At 48.2% G+C, this 19,498-nt stretch overlaps 9 protein-coding genes across 9 annotated transcripts; 4 read left to right on the top strand and 5 right to left on the bottom strand.

The window, feature by feature from the left end:
* Positions 1-2,886: 2,886 nt before the first annotated feature.
* DEU56DRAFT_38041 (uncharacterized protein) lies at positions 2,887-4,124 on the bottom strand. Its single transcript, XM_041345939.1, has 2 exons — positions 3,821-4,124; positions 2,887-3,765 (listed from the first exon to the last, which is right to left on the bottom strand). Exons 1-2 carry the CDS (start codon positions 3,857-3,859, stop codon positions 3,025-3,027), a joined length of 780 nt encoding a protein of 259 aa, XP_041212838.1. The 5' UTR covers positions 3,860-4,124; the 3' UTR covers positions 2,887-3,024.
* A 224-nt stretch (positions 4,125-4,348) lies between these two features.
* Positions 4,349-6,058, bottom strand: DEU56DRAFT_752819 (HMGL-like-domain-containing protein; the record flags this gene model as incomplete). Its single annotated transcript, XM_041349655.1, has 6 exons — positions 4,349-4,561; positions 4,619-4,691; positions 4,757-5,054; positions 5,107-5,502; positions 5,558-5,779; positions 5,830-6,058. 6 exons carry the CDS (start codon positions 6,056-6,058, stop codon positions 4,349-4,351), a joined length of 1,431 nt encoding a protein of 476 aa, XP_041212837.1.
* A 1,367-nt stretch (positions 6,059-7,425) lies between these two features.
* Positions 7,426-7,658, top strand: DEU56DRAFT_908851 (uncharacterized protein; the record flags this gene model as incomplete). Its single annotated transcript, XM_041357037.1, has 2 exons — positions 7,426-7,456; positions 7,507-7,658. 2 exons carry the CDS (start codon positions 7,426-7,428, stop codon positions 7,656-7,658), a joined length of 183 nt encoding a protein of 60 aa, XP_041212836.1.
* A 191-nt stretch (positions 7,659-7,849) lies between these two features.
* DEU56DRAFT_781005 (ribosomal protein S13) lies at positions 7,850-9,047 on the bottom strand. Its single transcript, XM_041351999.1, has 5 exons — positions 8,967-9,047; positions 8,775-8,825; positions 8,590-8,723; positions 8,287-8,540; positions 7,850-8,234 (listed from the first exon to the last, which is right to left on the bottom strand). The coding sequence occupies exons 2-5, from the start codon at positions 8,811-8,813 to the stop codon at positions 8,191-8,193; spliced, it is 471 nt and encodes a 156-aa protein (XP_041212835.1). The 5' UTR covers positions 8,814-8,825; positions 8,967-9,047; the 3' UTR covers positions 7,850-8,190.
* Positions 9,048-9,109: 62 nt separating this feature from the next.
* Positions 9,110-11,546, top strand: DEU56DRAFT_37958 (clasp N terminal-domain-containing protein). The gene is made up of 3 exons (XM_041345937.1): positions 9,110-9,188; positions 9,239-9,882; positions 9,942-11,546. The coding sequence occupies exons 1-3, from the start codon at positions 9,174-9,176 to the stop codon at positions 11,425-11,427; spliced, it is 2,145 nt and encodes a 714-aa protein (XP_041212834.1). The 5' UTR covers positions 9,110-9,173; the 3' UTR covers positions 11,428-11,546.
* DEU56DRAFT_780998 (ribosomal protein L34-domain-containing protein) lies at positions 11,427-11,988 on the bottom strand. The gene has a single exon (XM_041351998.1). The coding sequence runs from the start codon at positions 11,978-11,980 to the stop codon at positions 11,666-11,668; it is 315 nt and encodes a 104-aa protein (XP_041212833.1). The 5' UTR covers positions 11,981-11,988; the 3' UTR covers positions 11,427-11,665.
* Positions 11,989-12,054: 66 nt separating this feature from the next.
* Positions 12,055-16,244, top strand: DEU56DRAFT_780997 (uncharacterized protein). The gene is made up of 11 exons (XM_041351997.1): positions 12,055-12,651; positions 12,737-14,102; positions 14,151-14,624; positions 14,673-14,828; positions 14,880-15,079; positions 15,130-15,238; positions 15,289-15,399; positions 15,450-15,518; positions 15,569-15,613; positions 15,662-15,673; positions 15,731-16,244. Exons 1-11 carry the CDS (start codon positions 12,092-12,094, stop codon positions 16,067-16,069), a joined length of 3,441 nt encoding a protein of 1,146 aa, XP_041212832.1. The 5' UTR covers positions 12,055-12,091; the 3' UTR covers positions 16,070-16,244.
* Positions 16,245-16,266: 22 nt separating this feature from the next.
* DEU56DRAFT_851327 (uncharacterized protein) lies at positions 16,267-17,467 on the top strand. Its single transcript, XM_041355194.1, has 5 exons — positions 16,267-16,364; positions 16,420-16,717; positions 16,771-17,031; positions 17,083-17,206; positions 17,261-17,467. The coding sequence occupies exons 1-5, from the start codon at positions 16,311-16,313 to the stop codon at positions 17,301-17,303; spliced, it is 780 nt and encodes a 259-aa protein (XP_041212831.1). The 5' UTR covers positions 16,267-16,310; the 3' UTR covers positions 17,304-17,467.
* DEU56DRAFT_780989 (UDP-3-O-glucosamine N-acyltransferase) lies at positions 17,447-19,498 on the bottom strand. The gene is made up of 7 exons (XM_041351996.1): positions 19,346-19,498; positions 19,173-19,291; positions 18,649-19,114; positions 18,334-18,601; positions 18,129-18,277; positions 17,977-18,080; positions 17,447-17,919 (listed from the first exon to the last, which is right to left on the bottom strand). Exons 1-7 carry the CDS (start codon positions 19,423-19,425, stop codon positions 17,807-17,809), a joined length of 1,299 nt encoding a protein of 432 aa, XP_041212830.1. The 5' UTR covers positions 19,426-19,498; the 3' UTR covers positions 17,447-17,806.

Here is a 19,498-nt window from a genome sequence, read left to right as displayed (position 1 = left end):
GGTCTCACTGTTGTGGTGACGGGAGGCTTGACCACTGGTATAAAGTGACTGGTGGTGGATGATGTGGTGGTCTTCACATCTAGAGGGCAGTGGGAGTGCCAACATAAACAGGTGGGATAATTAGCACCAGCAATACAATGAAATTAGCACATGCACCTTTGAACAATGACTTAGTGACATCCTCGGACCTCCTTGATCATGATAACAATCTGAAAGCCAGCATTGATTGTGAATGTGTGATGTAGAACGAGAGCGCTGGAGGTCATGATTCATCATTGTGTGACAACGGAGTATATGAGGGTAGGAAGCGAGACCAGCACCTATAATGAATTGTTAGTATCAAGGCAAAGAACACAGTATTAGATAATGATACCAATAACTGAAGGAATGAAGTCATGGCCGAATGAACAGGACCATAGTGGAGATCTGTCCCTGTCAACAAGGATAGTGAGGATGAAGGGTGTCAAGTTTTTACGCTTTGAAAAAATAAGTGTTCCTACACAGTATGAATAAAGGCACAACACACAAGTTAGGTGCCAGGACCTGAGCAGTCTGCTTGGTCTGTTTTCCATCAATGAGAATGCTTGTTAGTAATTCATGTTGAACATGTAAAATTTACAAACACATCACATGTGTGATGTGTCACATTCACCACGCTAAGTGCTGTCAACAATGAACATGTCAATGTCAACAACAACAACAACAACAACAACAACAACAACAACAACAACAACAACAACAACAACAACAACAACAACAACAACAACAACAACACCACCACCACATGTAAACTTCTATGGCAATATATATTTCCCTGCTCATATTAATCTGCTGGAGGTCTTACAGTATACATCATTGCAACCGTCAACACCTCAACTGTAACAAGTTACAACAAACAACAACAACAACAACAACAACAACAACAACAACAACAACAACAACAACAACAACAACACCACAATCAAAAAACCTTCAACACAATGAAATGAACCACCTCTGTGTCTTCATCCTGCCAGGTTCAGTTCCAAGAGATCTGTTCGAATGTATCTAGACTAATGCTTCAGTACTCAGTATTTCAAGTTCATGGTGCACATCATTACATTTAGTCCTAACTAAGTACTAGCAATGTATTCCTCTTTTTCCCCTTTTACCACATAAATCCAACTTAATTGTGTTGCCCACCTTATTCTTCTTGCAAAAATACCTTGCCCTTAATTGAACGAGCTCGTAAGTGAGAAAACCTCAAATTAAGTGTGAAAAGGATAAAAAAGGAAGTGGTTGTTTTCCTGATATTTCTTTTAAAGTACTTCGCAGTTCCTTCCCCCTTGCTACTAATGGTTCAGATTTTGTATAATACATTATCTCCTCTATCCTATCAAGCCCGCCCTTGCTTCACATCATTCTCCTTCCCCCCCTTCCGCACAAATGGTCATTCATGTGCATGACCATTTTGGTGTCACATGAGACCAAAATTGGTCCACCCCTTCACATGAGTCATAATGATGTTGCCACTTATTCTCTAGTTAAGTTGGCCAAATGTGCATATCCAAATGAACTCTAAGTTAGTGACTTTGTATCAAATGTTCCACCAGCTGAGAGCTCAGTAGAAAATCAAATTTACATTATTTGATGTGCCTTCCACAGAAGTGTATATGGGAATGTAGCTTGAATCGCTGTGGAAATGAGTTTTTGAGCAGAGCAAAATCTGAGTGAGATACTAGTAGTAATCAGATCCAAAATGTACCCACCTCATAATCCAACATAAATCAGACATGCGGCCGAATTTGAGGTGTGATACCTCTAATCAGAGCCTTTTCAAATGATCTCACAACACCTGTCCAGATCACTGTTTTGCCTAGGTAAATACATGATATCTCAACACAAACCAGCCTATGAATATACCCTTTGCAACGTCTGAATACAGTCGACTTTTCTAAAGTAAACTTGTTGAAATTTTCACCAAGTGTGAGCAAGATGGTTCATGTCTGACCACCACGCTCTCAGTCCACACCGACTCCATGGATCATGTCTGTCCTCATCCTTATATGCCTCACTAAGCCACAGTGCTCTTGTGTCTTCTATCACGCTTATATGAACACCAGGGCCATCATGATGCAGGCTGGCAGCAGGTTTTCCACTCTTGCTAGTAGCTACTCACCCATAATGTCATGGTTGTTCTAAAAGTCATGACCGCACGACAAGTATGTTTTCCTACCTTAACCATGCTTCTGGTGCTCAATAGTATCTCCTAGCCTTTATATGTCGCCCCACCATGTCACGGAAAGAGCAGAACCCAAGTATTCAAGGACCAAGACTCCGGGACCGCAAAGCCAAACTCAAGTAGCATGTGAATGTATGCACCTTTTTTTGCTCTCAGATGCCTATACTCATGATCCTGCAAACATAGCATACTGTCTCGGGGATGGACATTCAGAGTTGAAGTGAGTCATTATACACCTGTCTACTATTTCCAATGACCTTGACCTGATGATATCTTGATTATCATTAGTTTATGGTACATGGGGGCACTACCCAGATGTTCGCTGTGAGCTCAGAGCTGGTACCTGTGTGTCGCAGTTGTGAGCACTGAGCAGAGCAGCTGCAGGGAGTGTCAGTCGTGAGGTGCCAGATGGTTGTCGAGCATATGGACCTGTAAATACACATTTGTATTCTGATGGTAATTCAACACAATTACTGTGCTATTCCGAGCAAAATCAGATGTGCAAGTGTCATAAACCAGATAAAATTCAATGCCAGGTTAGATTGCAATTCCTGTATTCTTAATCTGGAACAGCTAGTTTCCCCGTGTCAGTTTTGAATGTGAAACAGGTACTTCCCACCACCCTATCACTAGGGGATTTACATTTTTGACCACCTCTGATTAAGTACTGTTTATGTGGCCTTTTTGCACACTGTCCAGGTCTGCACAAAATCTCGTTTCCGCAGTGAATGCAGGTGATGAGACCTACATGGTGAATCAATACATCAGATATCAATTATTGCCAAAGGCTGTAATTTCCAATGTCACCGCATCATCAGCAGAGTCTGCATATCTGGCACACATCCCTTTTCTTTCATCAAATATTCCACAATATCCCGTGCATCGAGTTTCACCGCAACTTTGAGCATTTCAGGTGTTACTTGGGCTCGATCCTCCAATTTTCGCCTCGTCCCCTTCTCCTTTTGTCCCGCTGGATTAGATTCCCGATCCACTCTGTCCACAAGTAGTCGCACAAGTGAGATATCCTTGCGGTAAATAGCGACAATGATCGACATGCTGTTTTTGCAGCGAGGGGAAGCACCATGATCAAGGAGGAAGCGAATTAGAGGCACAAAGCCCACTTGGACAGCTTTTGTGAGGGCATAGCCCTCGTGTGAGTTGACGTCTGGGGGATGGATTTTCGGACAAGCGAATAAATATTTCAGGAAGGGAAGCGGATGGTCTTGATCTGTCCACGAAGGCGGCTTTGCGTGAGACCCGGGTGTGAGCGAGCGAAAGAGGCGTCTTGGAAGTTCCGGCCTCCAGGTTGAAGATATAACATCGCTGGATATTCGAAATACTGCTTCCAAGGTGTCCATTGTGCAAATTGGGTACCGCAATAGTTTCGAAGGAATCAAGTCGTTCCTAATTTGTGCGGCTTCTACAGATGCGATAAGATATTGGGCACGATAGGAGGATGGAGATGCGCTGAATATTCCGTAGAGCGTCTTGCATGTTAGAGGTAAAGATGGAGATATGGAGAAGAGTTGTATCTCGTAGAGAAGCTGAGGAATAAAATTGAATATCGATTGGTCTGAATGAACACCGAGATCTCCGAACCTCGACTGGAAGAGCAACCAATGAGTCACGATGTATCATCGCTGGGAAGCCGGTAAGGTGGGGAGACAACAGAGGCCGATGTTAAGTGGTGGGTTCTGACAGTGAGCCTCAGTGAGAGCTGTCTCCGCTGGGAGAGGGGGCTGCGTGTCGAGATATGCTGGTGCAACTAATCACGAAGAAAGACACGAAGCGCTGTGAATAGAGGTGTATGTGGGTTGCCTGGATGCCTAGTACTCCGAATCAACGAGATTCGGACAAGGTTGGGAGGTAATATAAAAGAGGTCATGACTATCGGTCCTTCGGCATCCCCCGCGTGCTCGGGGTTTAACATGTTTAGACTCTACAGTCTCATCATGATCATAACCATGTTACTGGGTCTGGCGATCCGAAGGGTCACTTTGATTCACGGCATGCGTTAGATAGGGATAGACACTGATCTACAATTCCATCATGATACAGATTGACCACCCGGTCAACTTTTTTTCTCGCCACGCAAAGACGACCTCATACTACAAGAATTTTAATTTTTTATGCTGCTGCAGCAACAGCCTCTGGCTGCTGACGTTCTCTCGAGGACTCGCGATGCTGCTGAAGCAATCGGTCAAGCGCCTCCTTTTGACCGACTGCGAGTTCTCCAGACTGGATGCCGGAGTGGTATACACGCAACAGGGAGTCAACATCGTCCATAGATTGCGTACGGACATCAGCGAGCTCCTTAATCTTGGCAGTTGCATCCTTGACCTATAAAAACTGTATGAGTGAACTGTGGATAGGTGAGGCAAAGATAAGATAGCAGACCTCTTCGTCGGTGAGGTTGAGTCCGAGCTGCTCGACTCTTGACTTGACAGCGTTCCAGCCAGTGAGACGATGTCTGATCACAAACACGAAACTTCAGCCTCTGTCACGACTCATGAATGCCTGGAAAAAAGTACGTACCCGATCGACACGTATCGGGTGAGACCAAAGTCTTCGGGCTTCAAAATCTCGTATGTGCTGGGGTTGTTCAAAATCGCCTTGGCGTGGATACCAGCCTTGTGCGTGAAAGCACAGTAGCCGGTGATCGGGTTCATGAAAGGCACGTTGACCTCTACTGCCTCTGCGACGAGGTTTTCAATCTCGCGCAGCATGGGGAGGTTGTACTTGGCCTTGACGTATTCAGGGTTGGCAGCGTACAGGCATGCTACGAGACCGCCAAGTGGCGTGATACCGACACGCTCGCCAATGCCAAGGACGGCTAAAGGAGATATTTAGCTACGTACTAGCGAGGATAGAATGATAAGACGTACAGGTATCGATGTGTGTTGCACCAGCCTCCAACGCGCAATAAGCATTAGCGATTGCCATGCCGGTGTCATTGTGCAAGTGAATCTCAATATCACAACCAACCACGCCGCGGAGGGTACGGACGAGATCGTAAACTTGCCTGGGGTTCGCGCATCCAACGGTGTCGGCTATACCTACACGGTTGACACCGATCTTGTCGACGGTCTGGTATATGGAAAGCAGATCGACAAGGTCGGAGCGGAAGGAATCTTCTGAAGAGAAGCGGACTTCAATGCCCTTAGACTTGACGAAGGTGATAACTTCGATGGCAGTCTTAGTAATGTACGTCATGTCCTTTCCGTGGGAGAATTCGCGCAAGAATGAAGATGTGCCAATCACGACATCGACACCATCGACACCTACGGGTGCAAATGAGTCAATGCAAAGATAGGGTGGAACAACTGTGGAGCTCACCAGTCTCGACAGCGATGCGAGCATCGTCCATGTGGCATCGAATGTGGGTAAGAATCTTGGCCTTGAGACCGAGCTTGCAGATTGCCTCGCAATCAGCGCGCGACTGCTCAGATGCGGCGGGGGAGGTGAGCTCGATGTACTCGACACCGAATGCATCAAGAGCCTTTGCGATAGCGATTTTTGTCTTGGTGTCGAAGAAGGCGTTAGCAAATTGCTCGCCCTCTGTATCACCAGTCAAACCAGGCCAAAGTGCCAAAAAAACCAAAATGTACCTCGAAGAGTGCTCTCGATGATGGAGAAATTCGATATGTTGCTTAAAAAATCTGATGCGCGGGGTCCATACGGATTCCTCCGCTGTAATTCACTAGGGTGGACGTGTCCGTTGACACCGTTGGCACTGGCACCATTCACGCCATTGGCACCGTTGACCGGAATCATCTGGGTCTTGTCAGGTGCCGATGGGGATTCTGGATTTTGATGCGAGCAGGAGCACTGAGCCATTTTGTAGTTGGTGAGTGGATGATGAATGACTTGAGGATATCTCAAGGGTAGGGGATAGAAGACAACGACAGTCAGATCGAGTCACAATTGATCATGAAAAATATAGATTGTGATAAAATCCTTAGGTAAAATTAGCTTGTTATACCGACCCTGGGAATGACCATCTTAGAATATTCAATGAAGATGACTGGCGTGGGAGTATTGAGTATGGAAGACAGGACTGCCGCGCTCACTTAGTCATGTCACAATCACATATAAGGCAATAGGACTCCGTGCACTTCGATCTCGCGTCCAAGGTGTGTTTCTTTCAATTATATTACCTTCACAAGTGAACGGAGCTATTCGTCGCAGATGATTCTCAATCAGCTGTCTCCCTTCTGCTCTCAAAGATATCTGAAGTCCACACCTTCATCAAGGAAGAGGAGGAATTGTCCAAGTTGAAATCCATGCTGGCGATATATGGGAAGATAGCGTGACAGACGCTCGAGTGTGCCGATTTCATCGTCCATTACTCGGAGGTGACAAGTTTCTGTGAGTCGTTCCCACCGCATCGTCGCTCAAGACTCAGACTCTCTGTATAGGGCGAAGACTTAGCAAGCACGTCGTCAACAAAACAGATGCTGCGATCAAAAGCTACAGCGAGGCTCTCGACAAACTTATGCAGCAATTCCGAGATCAAATCACTGTTGACACCAGCTGAGGACTTGAACCTTAGCGGCATGGAATACGTGCCTGCTGCTGGAAGGAATACCTCCAAAAATTGTCTCCCAGGCACTCGAAAAGATATTCTGGCCGACATCAAGTCCTGGGTCTGTAACACAGGGATTGACGTGCCACGTGTCTTATGGTTTTCTGGCACTGCGGGGAAGGGCAAATCGGCCATAGCTCATACCATCGCTCATACCATAGCCAACTGGTCTCACGAGCAAGGCGGTCTGGGAGCTTGCTTCTGCTTCGATCGCACGCATGGAGACCGCCCCCACGAGAAAATATCCACCACCATCGCTCGTGACTTGGCTGACTGCAATCCTACCATGCGGCGAGCGTTAGCGCACGCGGTGCATGATAACAACGAGCTTAGGCACACCGCAGACATTCCAAGACAATGGCAGGAGTTAATAGTAGGACCCACCTGCATGATCCCGAACTTGAAAGTGTCTCGGCCTGGCAGCGCTGGGATTACAAGGTCCATCGTAACTCGTGGACAATCTACTTAGATTTGTATGATTCGATGCAGCGCTCTGTGCAGGTGCCAGCCGTTGTCAGGTCTCTTACAGATGGCACTGACCCAGACGAAGAGCCTTTGCCTCTCCTCGAAAACCAAAACGACCTAAATTTTTCACGAGGATATTGATGGTGCTTACTACATGGGTGGCATTCATGGCGGACAAGGTCTTGGTACGTTTTCTCAGTTTGAATAAAATTTGCGCTAAATTACCGCACATTAGATGCATCTGATCATCACCGGCTGGATGAACTGGCTGAGTTGGACGAACCAGGTGCACACTTACTGCCTACAGCTCCAATCATAGAGGAGGAGGTATTGGTTATTGCAGGATTCTCTGATGAGGAGGACAATGATGAAACATTTGATTGGTGACTTAACTTACTGTGGAGTTTGTCTTTTTTGTGTTACTGTTTTTGTTGTCCGGTTGAATGACACTTGGCCGCACTTGTTCACATATTTATTAGAAAAAACAAAGCTGCCAGAGGTGCACGGAGTCCCTGCATCACACCTGCCTAATATGAGTGTGGTCACGCTATGTAATGGAGCGCGGCAGTCCTGTCTTCCATAATTGAGATTTGCGATTGAGGTAGGGCACCCGGTGAGTCCGTTGTACTGTCCGTTAACGGATAATATTTCCTTTCAATGCTCAGCGTTCGTTGTTTTGCAAGCCAGAAAATAGACTTCAAGCTCGAGGGTTCTTCACACTTGTTGTCAGGAAGAAAAGATGCGTGCGAATGAGTGCTAAATGAAGTATGTATAGTGATCATGACGACTCTGGACGGACGCCTTCATCAAACAGGGTGTTCGCACAACACACCACTGCGTCCAGTTATCGCATGGCTCCGTAGCATGACACAATCCCATAACATAAGAGTAATACGAGAGGTTATGCAACAACACGTGTCTAACCCCGTTTCTTCGACACACCGACCGTTTTCCCGCGACGGCCTACATCACACTTCAAAAAAGAGATAGCAGAGAGTGGGAACGAGTAGCTCACCAGTAGTTTTGGTGTGCTGACCACGCACCCGCAGGCCCCAGAAGTGCCTGAGACCACGGTGGGCCCGAATCTTCTTCAATCGCTCAAGGTCATCACGCAACTTCGAATCTACACCGTTGGAAAGAATCTGCGAGTCCTTGCCGTCTACGATGTCCTTCTGTCTGTTCAGGAACCATGTGGGGATTTTGAATTGTGTGGGATTTTGGATAATAGTGACAATACGCTCAAGCTCGTCAGAGTTCAATTCACCAGCGCTATGCAATTATGTGAGTGAGTTGCGTACCACAGAGTGGAAACACATACCGCTTGTTGAGATCAACATCTGCCTTCTTGCAAACAAGGTTGGAGTAACGACGTCCAACACCCTTGATCTCCGTCAGGGCGTACATAATCTTCCGCTTTCCGTCAACATTAGTGTTGAGCAAACGCAGAATGTGCTGTGGATGGCGTTAATAGAAAGGAGATGCAAGGGCTAAAGGACAACGGACCTGGAACTGTTGGTGTGCTTCAGGAACAACGAGGGACATGATGGGCGCGATCTGCGAGTAAAGATTCGATAAATATGTCATCCAAGGGGGAATCCATCCATCCAGCGAAAACCTGGCCCAAAACCTTCCGATTCATCCCAGCCAAGTAAAGTGCCTCCCAATTAATTGGTGCGTGCGTGAAAATGGGCTCACCTTCGTTCAATTGTTCCTCAGGATAGCCTTGACGCTGCGTATGACAGCGAGCGATAGGTGAATGCTGAGACACAATTTCTCGGCAAATTCCGGGATCCGCGATCACATGACCTGTGGTACAAGTCGCGTGTTGCCACTGATGGGCATGATTTGAACTTGTTCGTCGCTTCGTTTTCTAACCACTTACACATTATAACGTCCTGATACATGTCCAAGAGAAAGGTGGGAGATGCATTTCGTATCATCTTCGCTGTTTTCTTACATTTTAGCAGTGTAGCTCTCCAGCAATTCTAAACGCAGAACTTGAAGCTGTCCGCGGGAAAGTCTCCCTTGAAGAGACAGAAGAGTCGTGGGACAAGATCGAGCAGGGCATTGTGCAACTCACCCAATGTTGCAATAATGGCGGATGCGACTTCGCCACGGAAATGGTCGCCGGAATACGCTCGCTTTCCAGACCAATCAACCATGCTATGAATTCGGAACGCAGTAGACTGTCGGGTTCTACCATAGAACTTGTGAATGCTCTATTAGCGGGGTTAGGCCCCTCTTTTGAGCCCCTCGTCTCACTATTTATGCCAACTCTTCTCGGGCTTTGTGGCCGGACCAACAAGGTATTCACCAGCCGGGCGAAGGCGTGCATTCTCGCTGTGATTGAAAATACCCAATTGCCTTCCATTCTGCCGTATCTTGCGGAGTCTTTAAATCAAAAGTCAGCTTTTCTGCGTTCAGTGGCTGCAGAGGGCGTCCTCGCTTGCTTGAACTGCTTCAATCCTCCTGATATTGAGAAAGATACTCGTGCCCGTCTTATCGAGGACGTCATCAAGTTGACTGCCCGTGATGCGAGCGCAGACGTCAGAAGAGCAGGAAAAATGATCTTTGAGGCATATAAAGCTCTTTTACCTGATCGCGTGGAGAGGTTGGTCTCTCAAGCTAAAGCTTCCGCTCGTGATAACATGCCTGACATGCAACTTTCAGTTTCATTGCGCCCTTAACCCCTGTCATCAAGAAGTACTTAGATGTGCAAGGCACGGTTGCTTCGCGGTTGACTTCACAAGCACACTCTCGTGGTCCTGCACCGACAGGAAGAGTGACATCAAGGCCGATCGGGTCCCTCCAGGCTCAGAAGACGAGTTCTCATTCTAGAACTACATCCACACAGTCCGCTACTGTCGTTGGTGTTTCTGGAAAACATGCAGAGAGACCAACACGTCCTCCTAGCTCTGAGCCCCCACAAGAGGTACCTGCCGCAAGGCTGCGTGTTGTGTCAAATCGAGCGACCTCTAGTAGTGCAATTGCAGGGCCATCGGTGAGGGAAATGTCTCGCCAAGGGGCACTCCGTCCCCCTCCGGAAACAGGCCCGTCGACCATGCAGAGCACAAATCGACGAGAAGACATTCCACGTCCTCCATTTCCCACCACGCAGGGCCCTCAGCGAATAGGGACCGTGCTCATGAAGTCGCACGACGAGAAACCTCGTGTTGTAGGAGGTGCCCGAAGAATACTCATTCCCGCAGCTCCCTTACCAGAAACTGATGATACCATGACAACGCTTACGGTTTCAAAGAGCGGTCCTCCTTCAACCAAGCCAACTTCAGTTAGCTCACTCGCACAAACTCTCGTCTCGAAACGAGATTCAAGGAACGACTCCGTAACCACAATGGTTCACTCGACTGCCTTGACCCGTGCCGCACCGTCAGCGGCAACTGCTAACACCAGGCCATCGTCCCGAACGGGACCACGGCCAATAATGAGGTCAGACCATCCGACAAAAGCTACGAGCTCTCAGCTTAGCCGGTCAAGGCCACCAACCACGGAAGTCGAACAACAAACGTCGTCGCAGACTTCCCGCAAACATGTTATCGAATCAAGTCGTTCCAGCCAGCAAGCTGTAGGCCAGAAAAAGCCAGTGTGGGGAGGACGGTCTTCGGGCAAAGCGTCCAAGCCCGCTGTCAAGGCCCTTTCGATACGTCCTAAACCTGGCGTGGTGAAGAGTTCTGATACTAGCAAACCCGTGCCGGAACATGTACCATTACCTCCCAGTCCCACTGTATGTCCTACTGCAGTACCTCTGCCATCTTCCCCAGCCTGTAGTCCCCGTCAGTCACCCCAGCTTGAGCTACCAGCGTCAGGAGAGCAATCCGCACAAGTCACTGCCGCCGACCGACATATCACGGGAGATGTTCGCCTTCCCTCCACCTTCATTGAAACTACGCCTTCACGCAACGTTGGCTTTCAGGAGTCCCCCTCCAAAACACCTATAACTGCCCTCCTTTCATCTATTCAACGTGGATTCCTATTTACGCCTTCATCGCCGCTCTCACCTCCCCAAGCTTATGTAACTCAAATCATTGCTCAGACATACCGTCCGAACAGCCCGACGACTCACAAGGATATAGCCTGCGTCGGTGTCGTTCAGGACAGTGCGGCACGACAGGTATTGGAGATGATGGATGTCAACTAGATCATATGAACTTTCGTAGTTAATTGACTTTGGATCAATGATATATCCATATACTAAAAGCACGGTGTGGAACTTTGGAAGCATTATCCGTAATACAGAAGGAAAGGAACGACCGTGTCCCTTTCTATTGAGTCTGCCTACAGGAGACCACTACAAATCCTGCAAGTTCCCTGGTGCGCTAACTTGGTCAAATAGTCAATCAGTGTGTCAGACTAGAAGCGAAAGACATGCCCATTTCTCAGTGACTCAAGAATCTGCGTCCCTTCAGTAGTCTTCTGGCTAGAGTCTTTCTACCAGTTGCAGTCTTTTTCCGAGCAAGAAATCCGTGCTTTCTTTTGCGTTTTCGTTGTGAAGGTTGGTACTCGGTACCACGGGAGGCAAAACGCTTTTGGCCCAGCGCATCACATAGGGAAGGTAGCGAGAGTGTTTGTGGGAGAAGTGACGCGCGATTTATTAGGATAGAGCGTGACGCCGGGATGATTGAATTCACCGCGGTGAACGATGGTAAACTGAGCAACGGTCTACGAATTGCTCCAAGAAGTTGAAGTAACATGTTGAAGTGCTAAAATTTAGACTCAACGGGGTGATCATGCTCATCCAAGTCACATGATCATTTAGTAGTTCAGGGTTGTGCTCTGGACAAGTGCTTTGGAATTCCTTCAGAATGTCGATAACGCCAGGCAAACCCAGAATATCAGGTATTCCGACACCTGGAAAGTCTAGTGGAATACCTACTCCAGGCAGATTTCGTTCATCCTCTTCTGCCAATTCTCAACCTGCCTTTGATTCCGATGTGGAGTTTATGTCCCGGGCATTCGCAAATGCAATCAAGGCCAATGACCCCGCACAGCATCGTACCAGCACTACTTCGAGTACTTCCCCTTCATCCTCTTCACCAAAGTCAAGTTTGGCGACACTTCAATCAGGCCGTCGTTCTGTAGCTGGTCGCCCTTCCTCGGTCGCTTCAACCTCTACCTTTGCACAGAGTAGAACAAAGACACCCGCTCCACGCGCTCCAAGTAGACAATCAGATGTTTTTACCCGTAGCGTAAGTCGAGCTGGGAAAACATTCGAAGTCGGAGACAATGTCAGGATAGAGTCTTTGGGGTACGAGGGCTGCCTAAAGTTTATTGGAGAGATCGACGGTAAATCGGGCCTGTGGGCAGGGGTTGAACTCAGTGGAGGTTTTTCAGGCAAAGGCAAAAATGATGGATCTGTTGGGGGGTGAGTTCTCTGTTTACTGTTAACTGCTAGCAGTGTCCGTACACAGTACCAGCTTCAGATTATCTTGCTGAGAGTATTTTTGCAGGAAACAGTACTTTGTGTGTCCTCCGAGTTGTGGTGTATTCGTCGCTACTACGAAACTCTCTGCCCCCACAATCCCTTCTAGCTATCGGCCTCCCTCAGTCGCCTCCTCTCGCGGTGGTCGCATAACGCCATCCTTTTCCGGCAGAGTCACTCCTTCACATTCACTTTCGTTTGGAAGCGGACGCATCACTCCGTCTAACTTATATAGCCGCCCCAACGCTGGCACAACTCCTGCAGCTCGTAAAACCAAGCCAACTCCACAGTTAGGCCTGTCACCGTCGCAAAGAAGACCTGGACTGGATACTCAAATTACCTCAGGTTCGAGGGCTTCCAAGTATATCGGTCTCACAGCCAAGCAGTTGAAGGCTAATGGCGACGGGACCTCCGAGCATACTCTTCGCTCTCCGTCTTCGCCATCATACGGACCCCCAGCTCTAGATTCGAATATACACCCTTCAGATTCTCCATTTACTACACCAAAGGCTGGTGCTGCTCCTCGTGCCCCAAATTTGTACTCCGGCGCACTCACCCCTGGCCTCAAAGGTCGCCCATCTCTAAACACCCCACGCCCAAGGATACCCAGCGCAGTTGCTATGCCACCTCCAGCCTCACCTGCCCGATCAGCATCCTTTACGTCTACTTATTTTTTGAATGATGGCCCCGATCTCGCCCATGAAGACCTAACGTCGCGCAATCACCTGCGTTCTTCGATGGATCTCACTGCTTCTTCACAGGCTTTGCAGGATAAGATTAATCGGCTCCTCTCGGGACAGTCTAATTCACCTCCCAAGACTAGCGCTCCCAGTCCATCTCGGCCATCCTCAGTCGCCTCCCTTCGATCTGCTTTCCCCGACAATGACGCGCAAAAGGACGTTCTGCATTCTCGCCTAGAATCTCTCGAGCGCGAGAATGCTTCTCTTCGTGACGCCGCCGACACAGCTCGTGCAGACATCGCGCTAGTCCAAGCACTCGAATCTGAACGTGATGCAGCTCTCGCCTCTGTTTCCTCTACAGAGAACCAGCTCCGCACGCTCGAGCGCAAAGTCACCGAACGAGAGTCAAAAATTGAATTGCTTGATCGCGCTGCGCTAAAAACAACGTCTGAACTAGAACGCGTCAAGAACGAGAACGAGGCTCGTGTCGCAGACTTCCAAGCCAAACTTGATACGAGTGAGTTACTCGTCAAGAGTCTCAAAGAGGCAATCGCGGTGAAAGAGGGTGTCGAGCATGATAGGGATGCGCTACTCAAGGCTAAGAATGACGAAATTGGGCTTTTAGAAGGTCGATTGGAGAAGGTGTCGGGCGAATTAGAGTCTGACAGAAAAGAATTAAATGCGCAGATTGATGAACTTCGTCAAGCTGGCCAGGTCAGCTATTTCGCACCTGAACTGACTTGAACTTGATGATTGTCTTAGGAAACAATTGCGCTTTATGAAGAACGTCTCAGCACCGCAGATTCGCGTCGATACGAGCTTGAGGACCGGATCGTGTTTCTCGAGGACCAAGTCAAGAAGGCCTCTACTCCTCTCTCTCCCAGCGCCGTCCTCCAGCGCGCCACTTCTGCTGCTGAAATTGACAACGAGAATCTTCGCGAACAAGTGCAGCACTTGCAACGCAAGCTTGCCACACTGGAGGACTCTCTGGAAGATGCTCGTGCAGTATCTGAACGGGAGGAAGCTGCCGTGCGTGATCGAATCAAACGGTTCAAGGACAAGGAAGATGTTATGCGAAGCGAACTCAGCGAGGGGCGCAAGACTGTTGAACAGGTCCTCAAAGCTGAGGCTCTCGCTAAAAGTCGTGTTGAAGAGGTCGAGGAGGCCTTACGAGAAAGTACTCTTGCCCTCGAAAATGCTCAGGCCGAAATCGAAAATTTGAGATCCGATGTTGCTGTGAGTGGCTTACCTGGAGCCGCTTCACATCTTAATCTAGTCCATCAGGTGGCTGGGCTGGAAACGGACGGCGTTCTCGACTCGCAGAAACTCAAAGTTGAGGAGCGCACGCGCCTCACGGAGGAGATTCAGGCGCTGCGTGAGGAACTTGATCAATTACGATCATCTGCCGCAGAATTTGCATCAGCCTCCCCGACAGTCGAAGTAAGAGGCCGCCCCGGTTTTGCATCTAGTCATTGACAATCTTGAGTGTAGGACGGCGCCAATTGGCAAGTGAAGTACGAGCAAGTGCAAAAGGAGGTGCTTCTTTTGCGCAAGAATCTCGAGGAGCGTGCTTCGGAGCTCGACGCTGCGAAGAAGAGACTTAATCGTGACATTCCTATCAACGGCATCCAAGAATCGCCAAGGACACCAACCTCGTCTAAGCAGGAATCTGCTGAAGTAATGGGCCTGAAGTCGGTTATGTGCTTTCATCCTTCTTACTGGCGCTTATATTTCACAACAGGCACATCGTTCAAGACTTACAAAAAGAGACTTCTGCAGTGACTCAGCGAAATAAGTTACTAGAGTCTGAGAACAGACTCCTAATGTCAGAGACCGATCAACTTCGCCAGGTACGGCTTGTGTGGAGTAATCGGCGAATCCTCTCTAACTTTGATTGCAGGAACTGAAATTACTCGAGGAGAACATCGAACAGACTTTGTTGCGCGAAGAGGCTGCTCTTGGAAATCACAACACACTGGCATCTGGTGACGAGCAGATGGCTAGGTTGGAAGTATGTCAATGCGTAGGGTACTCAGGGTGTCGAACTGACTCTTGTCACAGAACGAACTGGAACAATTACGCAAGCGCTTAGCTGAAGCTGAGATGAAGACTGCCCGTGTCACACACGATGTACGTGCCAGTCGCTCCTGTCATACTTTTCTAACCGGTGTTCGGTCCAGCTGAATAAAGAGATTGGTGAGCTAGAGGCGCTCGTGGAGTCAAAGGTACGTGTTGTGACTGCATGTGGAGCAAAGTCTAATTCAACTCGATAGATTTATCGCGAAGTAAATTTCGTCCTACAACGTAAAAGTGTGCTGTTGTGCTCATTTAACTTCCTGCAGGATGAACTTGAGCAAGAACTCGAGCGCCTTAAAGAGAAGCTGACGCGGAATCACAAGAAGTCGTCAAAGAACAGTCTCGAGCCAACAGATCTATCTCCTCGACGTTCATCCACCCCAAACAACAACTTTCAACAAAGTTCTAGCGAAGACATCTGTGAGCTCTGTAAGAGACCTGGGCACGATATCTTCACTTGCGATCTCTTGCGGGACGAAACACCCACTGCTCGTGACAACACAGTCAAGAAGACGAACAGAGATCCGTCAGACTTGTTTTGCGTTGACTGCGAAGGACACGGACATGTAGCTGCTGATTGCCCACACTCACTGGATGTTTTCTGAATTTTGTGGAGCCTTTTTTGCACCACCCACTGTCGCTTCCGTGCCAGGATGAAACACCTACACAACGTATTTTCCGTTACCTAAGTAGCACATAATCTGCCATATACCCCCAAAATGACAAGAAAGGCAAGTGTCTCCTATGACGCAATGAAGTGATGTCATAGTGCCTCCTGCCATACAAAAACATGAGTCGACAAAAAGGACTTCGTTAGTTTCTGAAAACACCGTTGAGTTGTATAATATGTCTAGCTACGCCTCCATTGCTGCTCGCGATGCTCCCCCCACGTCTGAGCAGGTATGCACTTGCGAGATTTAGGATGTTATCGAGTCATGCTCACTATGTCCCTCAGCCTCGTCCGGATCCTGCGCTCCTAACAACCGAACACTCCTCTGCAAGTAATGTAATCGACGATACTTCCAAAGTGAATATTGTTTCCAGCGATTTTAAAGATAAACTTGCTACACGTACATCCGAAACATATGTTCCAAAAGACATCGATGATGATCTCATCGACCCAGGCAGGAAAGTGGGAAAGAGTAAAGGGAACAGGCGCCTTCAGGAGGCTCGGGCAGAAGGGACCTATTTGTGGGAGGTCACAAAACACATTTTGTTTCGCCCAGGTGTTGCCGGTGGTCTCATTGGCTTGGGTATGGTCGATGTTTTTCGGATTTCTGTGTTGGTTAACGATTTTATCCCAAAGTAAATATTGGCCTTTTGTCTAGCGTGGGCTACGTATTCTATACGAAACCTAGCCTTCGTCGGAATTTCACTTCCATCGGTTCGGCGGCGGCAGGAGCCCTGTTATTAATCGGGACTGAAGGCTACGCAGTAGAGAAGTATCGAAAGACCTCTATAGGCCGCCGGGAGGAACGACGCGCGCGCGAGGAGGGCACCCTCATCTACAAGCAACTTCGAGAACACGTCTTTCGTCCGGGTGTCTTGGGCGGTTTAGTCGGACTAGGTCAGCGACAAACCCATCTGCGATCTCTTAAAATGCTCACTTCCCCTTCAGTAAATACAGTGATTCTTGGTGCAGTTGGGTATTATGGCTACACAACCTGGCACAAACCCAAGTGGAACCGGGATGTCGTCACTGCTGTCTCATTCGGCCTGCTCACGCTTTGGGGTGGCGAAGGGTGAGCATGATAGTGCTGCCTCGCCTTGCTGCTGATGCCAAGATTTACCTGCAGATATCTTGTAGAGCGCTATCGTGCAGAACGGCGGGGGCAGTGATGTCAAGAAGCCGTAGCTGCGGTTTGGAAGAGCACCTGTACACTATGTCAATCTGATTCGATGATGAAGTCTTTACTCAGCGACAGGTATGTTTACTGGTGGACACTTGAGATATTTCTACACATCGCTCTTGCAAGTGACCACTGAGTAAAAATGTATTCAAGATTCATTCAAGAGCGAACTTAAGGATTGTTCACGTATCGTTTCATATTGCACACAAAGCAGAACTGGAAGTTCCATGGTATCAAGCTAAGTGGTAGATTGGGGTGATGGCTAGTAACAAGGTGAGAAGCGTGGTGAACCAACCCAGGACGTTGAAGGGGAGATAGGACACGAGAAAGCCTGTGCGTGGATCTCGATCTGCACAGAGTCTTGAAAACCACTGCGACAGCATGATCTTCGCGTTGTGCCGACTCTGCCTTTGAGTGTACGGTATACTTCTATCTCGTGTTGTCTCCGCACTGAATACATGTCTTCCACCGAAACTACGTGGTCCTAGCTGGTTAGTCTTCGCTTTCATCGCTTTCTTCCTCTGTACTGTCTTCAACGTTGCCCTCGCTGTCTTCCGGCTGCGCGGCCCAGTCCGAAATGTCAAGCTTTTCGTTTCGCACTGATTCTGTCAACAATGTTCAGCTGTGTTGTTGAGGTACGCAAGCAAGGATGGTCGGTTCACCGTTGTCTTCTACTTCGTACCCAGCCTGCGTAACGCATTTTATCAACTCTGCTTTCGATCCTACAATAGTACTGTTGCCCAAAATGCATCCATCCAGCTTCGCCCTGGGATAGGTTTTGTCAATATCAGATACCAAGTTGAGAATTCCTCACCCATCAGAAATCACACAATGATCCAGGAGAACGCATCCCACAATCTTCACCATTTTTCCAATAACACAATGTTTTCCGATGGTAGATTTTTTAATGGTTGACTTCTCTTCGACACGTGTGAAGTCTCCAATGGAAGTGTCAGCTACGAACTGGTGTAATTCATTTTCAGTGAGGATCTGATCCGTAAGACAGGAAGAAGACAAACATGACGATTTGCTTCGAGGTATGCTGGTAGATTGTTAACGCGAATAGCAAACCCGTCATCCGCTCGATGAATTATAATTCCTATTCGAATGCTCGTAGCATATTTTTCCCGCTTAGTTGATTGGTACTGCAATTTGCATAACCAAGGAAAGAAATCTTCTCTAAGAGAGTCAAACCGAGTTTTCTGGGCCAACAAGTCGAGCACAGCGCGTTTACAAACGTAAACATGTGAGTCTAGCAGCCTCGAAGACAGCTTTGCCTGTGGATATCTAAGGAATTGAGTCATCACATACAGCTGCCGGGCGATATGAGTCACCTTGAGAGTAAGGTCATCCGCAGCTCCAGTTCATCGCTGTTTTTATCAGCTTCATGAGGACTATCTACATATAACAGGGTGCCGCTGAGGTGATCCCATACAATCGGGGTCGGTTGTGCTGGAGAACCCCATTCATCTGGAGTGGCTTGCTTGTCTGATTTGTGTTCATACCAGCACGAAGTCACAATGGAACCGTCTGACATCGTGTCTGTGCGGAACTTGTTGAGCAGCTTTGATAAGGGTAGGGAAGGCGGTGGTATGAAGTCGCAAGGGATGAGAATGAAGTCTTCCTTGATGCGATTAGCGAAATGGCGAAGTACGGAGCATGTCCCTGCACTCAGTTCCTGTGATTCATCGAACGTCTGGAGGTCAATATGAACGGAAGAGAAGGATGCAGATGAAGACTGTGAGTGAATATAGTGTGATATTGCAGGGCGATGGGATGAAGGACAAATCAAAAGAACATCTGAGACTTGATAAGCCATCGTTGATCCGAGCAATTTGTATGAAGTTAATAAGTCTACCTTTGATGCCAGACTGCTCCACCCATGACAAAGGATAGTCGAGCATAGGTTTGTTTGAAATCGGAAGTAACGCCTTTGGACAGGGCTCATCACCATGTTCACCGGTCAAAGGGAGCAGTCTGCAAGCCAATGATGATATAGTCGATCCATAATTCATGGGTTTCAAGACTTACTCATTTCCGAATCCAGCGAGGATGACTGCTACGAATTCACGAGTGACTACTTCGACTGGAGCGACGTCAAAGTTCATCATGGCGCGCAGGGGTGCGAAACGAAGGTTTCTGACTCGCTCGATCCATATTATGATGATGATCACCTCCTCCTAC

The sequence above is a fragment of the Suillus clintonianus genome (assembly GCF_016758775.1).
Source record: "Suillus clintonianus strain FC179 chromosome Unknown DEU56scaffold_10, whole genome shotgun sequence".
NCBI lineage: Eukaryota > Fungi > Basidiomycota > Agaricomycetes > Boletales > Suillaceae > Suillus > Suillus clintonianus.
Note: the sequence above shows the minus strand (reverse complement) of the source record. Positions and strands in the feature narration are given on the sequence as shown.

What these genes read in the sequence shown, in the direction of transcription:
- DEU56DRAFT_37958 (XM_041345937.1), top strand. An exon ending in TTACCTGATCGCGTGGAGAG is followed by an intron (nt 9,883 to 9,941) that starts GTTGGTCTCTCA and finishes TGCAACTTTCAG; the next exon opens with TTTCATTGCGCCCTTAACCC.
- DEU56DRAFT_38041 (XM_041345939.1), bottom strand. Translation starts at nt 3,859, where the DNA reads ATGATACATCGTGACTCATTGGTTGCTCTTCCAGTCGAG. An exon ending in TGGTTGCTCTTCCAGTCGAG is followed by an intron (nt 3,766 to 3,820) that starts GTTCGGAGATCT and finishes TTTATTCCTCAG; the next exon opens with CTTCTCTACGAGATACAACT.
- DEU56DRAFT_781005 (XM_041351999.1), bottom strand. Translation starts at nt 8,813, where the DNA reads ATGTCCCTCGTTGTTCCTGAAGCACACCAACAGTTCCAG. An exon ending in GATGTTGATCTCAACAAGCG is followed by an intron (nt 8,541 to 8,589) that starts GTATGTGTTTCC and finishes ATAATTGCATAG; the next exon opens with CGCTGGTGAATTGAACTCTG. An exon ending in TCAGCACACCAAAACTACTG is followed by an intron (nt 8,235 to 8,286) that starts GTGAGCTACTCG and finishes AGTGTGATGTAG; the next exon opens with GCCGTCGCGGGAAAACGGTC.
- DEU56DRAFT_780989 (XM_041351996.1), bottom strand. Translation starts at nt 19,425, where the DNA reads ATGATGAACTTTGACGTCGCTCCAGTCGAAGTAGTCACTCGTGAATTC. An exon ending in CATTGTGTGATTTCTGATGG is followed by an intron (nt 18,081 to 18,128) that starts GTGAGGAATTCT and finishes AACCTATCCCAG; the next exon opens with GGCGAAGCTGGATGGATGCA. An exon ending in GTACGAAGTAGAAGACAACG is followed by an intron (nt 17,920 to 17,976) that starts GTGAACCGACCA and finishes CATTGTTGACAG; the next exon opens with AATCAGTGCGAAACGAAAAG.
- DEU56DRAFT_780997 (XM_041351997.1), top strand. Translation starts at nt 12,092, where the DNA reads ATGTCGATAACGCCAGGCAAACCCAGAATATCAGGTATTCCGACACCT. An exon ending in ATTTGAGATCCGATGTTGCT is followed by an intron (nt 14,625 to 14,672) that starts GTGAGTGGCTTA and finishes CTAGTCCATCAG; the next exon opens with GTGGCTGGGCTGGAAACGGA. An exon ending in CAGCCTCCCCGACAGTCGAA is followed by an intron (nt 14,829 to 14,879) that starts GTAAGAGGCCGC and finishes TCTTGAGTGTAG; the next exon opens with GACGGCGCCAATTGGCAAGT.
- DEU56DRAFT_780998 (XM_041351998.1), bottom strand. Translation starts at nt 11,980, where the DNA reads ATGTTACTTCAACTTCTTGGAGCAATTCGTAGACCGTTGCTCAGTTTA.
- DEU56DRAFT_851327 (XM_041355194.1), top strand. Translation starts at nt 16,311, where the DNA reads ATGTCTAGCTACGCCTCCATTGCTGCTCGCGATGCTCCCCCCACGTCT. An exon ending in CTCCCCCCACGTCTGAGCAG is followed by an intron (nt 16,365 to 16,419) that starts GTATGCACTTGC and finishes TATGTCCCTCAG; the next exon opens with CCTCGTCCGGATCCTGCGCT. An exon ending in GGGCGGTTTAGTCGGACTAG is followed by an intron (nt 17,032 to 17,082) that starts GTCAGCGACAAA and finishes CTTCCCCTTCAG; the next exon opens with TAAATACAGTGATTCTTGGT.